At 37.3% G+C, this 893-nt stretch overlaps 1 protein-coding gene across 1 annotated transcript in view; it reads left to right on the plus strand.

Moving 5' to 3' along the window:
* The window catches only part of LOC119592950 (muscle calcium channel subunit alpha-1-like), a gene marked incomplete at its 5' end in the record, with an annotated part of 130,968 nt that overhangs the window by 72,362 nt on the left and 57,713 nt on the right, over positions 1-893 (plus strand). Inside the window, 1 exon segment of the mRNA XM_037941842.1 lies at positions 293-400. Within this exon segment, the coding sequence (XP_037797770.1) occupies positions 293-400 (108 nt within the window).

Consider the following 893-nt stretch of genomic DNA (forward strand, 5'->3'; position numbering starts at 1 on the left):
GGCAAATCACTTTACAGATTCTTTACAGTTGATTTTTGACTTATTACTGTACTACTTGTGTACACATCTTATGAAACAGTAACATACAACAAGTATACAGTATCTACATAATATCTCATTCAACTGTTATCAGCCATTTAACTGTTAGCAGCAAAGAAAACAGAAACATTAGAGATGGAAATCTTTGTACGAGATGTATTTTGTGTTACATTATTAATTTTTTTCCCATGTTTTTTTTCCTCGCTCTCGTGCGTGTGTGTGGCTCTATCGGAATGGTGTGGGCACAAAATAGCATGTAGTTCAGTGCGTCATTGTGGCCATTAAGACCATCGGCAACATCATGCTGGTCACCTGTCTCCTAGAATTCATGTTCGCTGTAATTGGAGTTCAGTTGTTCAAGGTAAATGCAGCACACATTTCTGGAAAACAAAATAATATGCGTGTTTTACATGTCTGAGTCTCATTGGTTTCAAGGGCTCCAGGGACATTTGGCAACCAAACACTTTGTAGTTGACTCAGCATTTCTATTATCATGATTTTTCTATAATTTGATACATGTGCTTTACTCAGGGTTGAGAAAGGCAAAGTTCTCTATTGTTTATAGTCAAGGGTACAGTATAGAGGGAATCATTTTAACCTTGAAACCATGAGTAGCTGGAGACCTGAAACCTTGTAGCCTAGTGCGTGTTGTTGTCCGTCTGTGGTGTAGTCCTTAACCAGCACACTAACATCTCCTCATGACCTGTGCATTTAATTGCATAGCAGGCATAAACGACTTCATGACTGATAGAGAAATCACAGAACCAAAGAGGTGGATTTTCTCTGATTTTGATAATTGGACGAAATAACATAAGCTCAAAATACATGCTGTTTATGTATTTTAATACTTATTC

This window comes from Penaeus monodon, chromosome 31 (assembly GCF_015228065.2).
Source record: "Penaeus monodon isolate SGIC_2016 chromosome 31, NSTDA_Pmon_1, whole genome shotgun sequence".
NCBI classification, from domain to species: Eukaryota; Metazoa; Arthropoda; class Malacostraca; order Decapoda; family Penaeidae; genus Penaeus; species Penaeus monodon.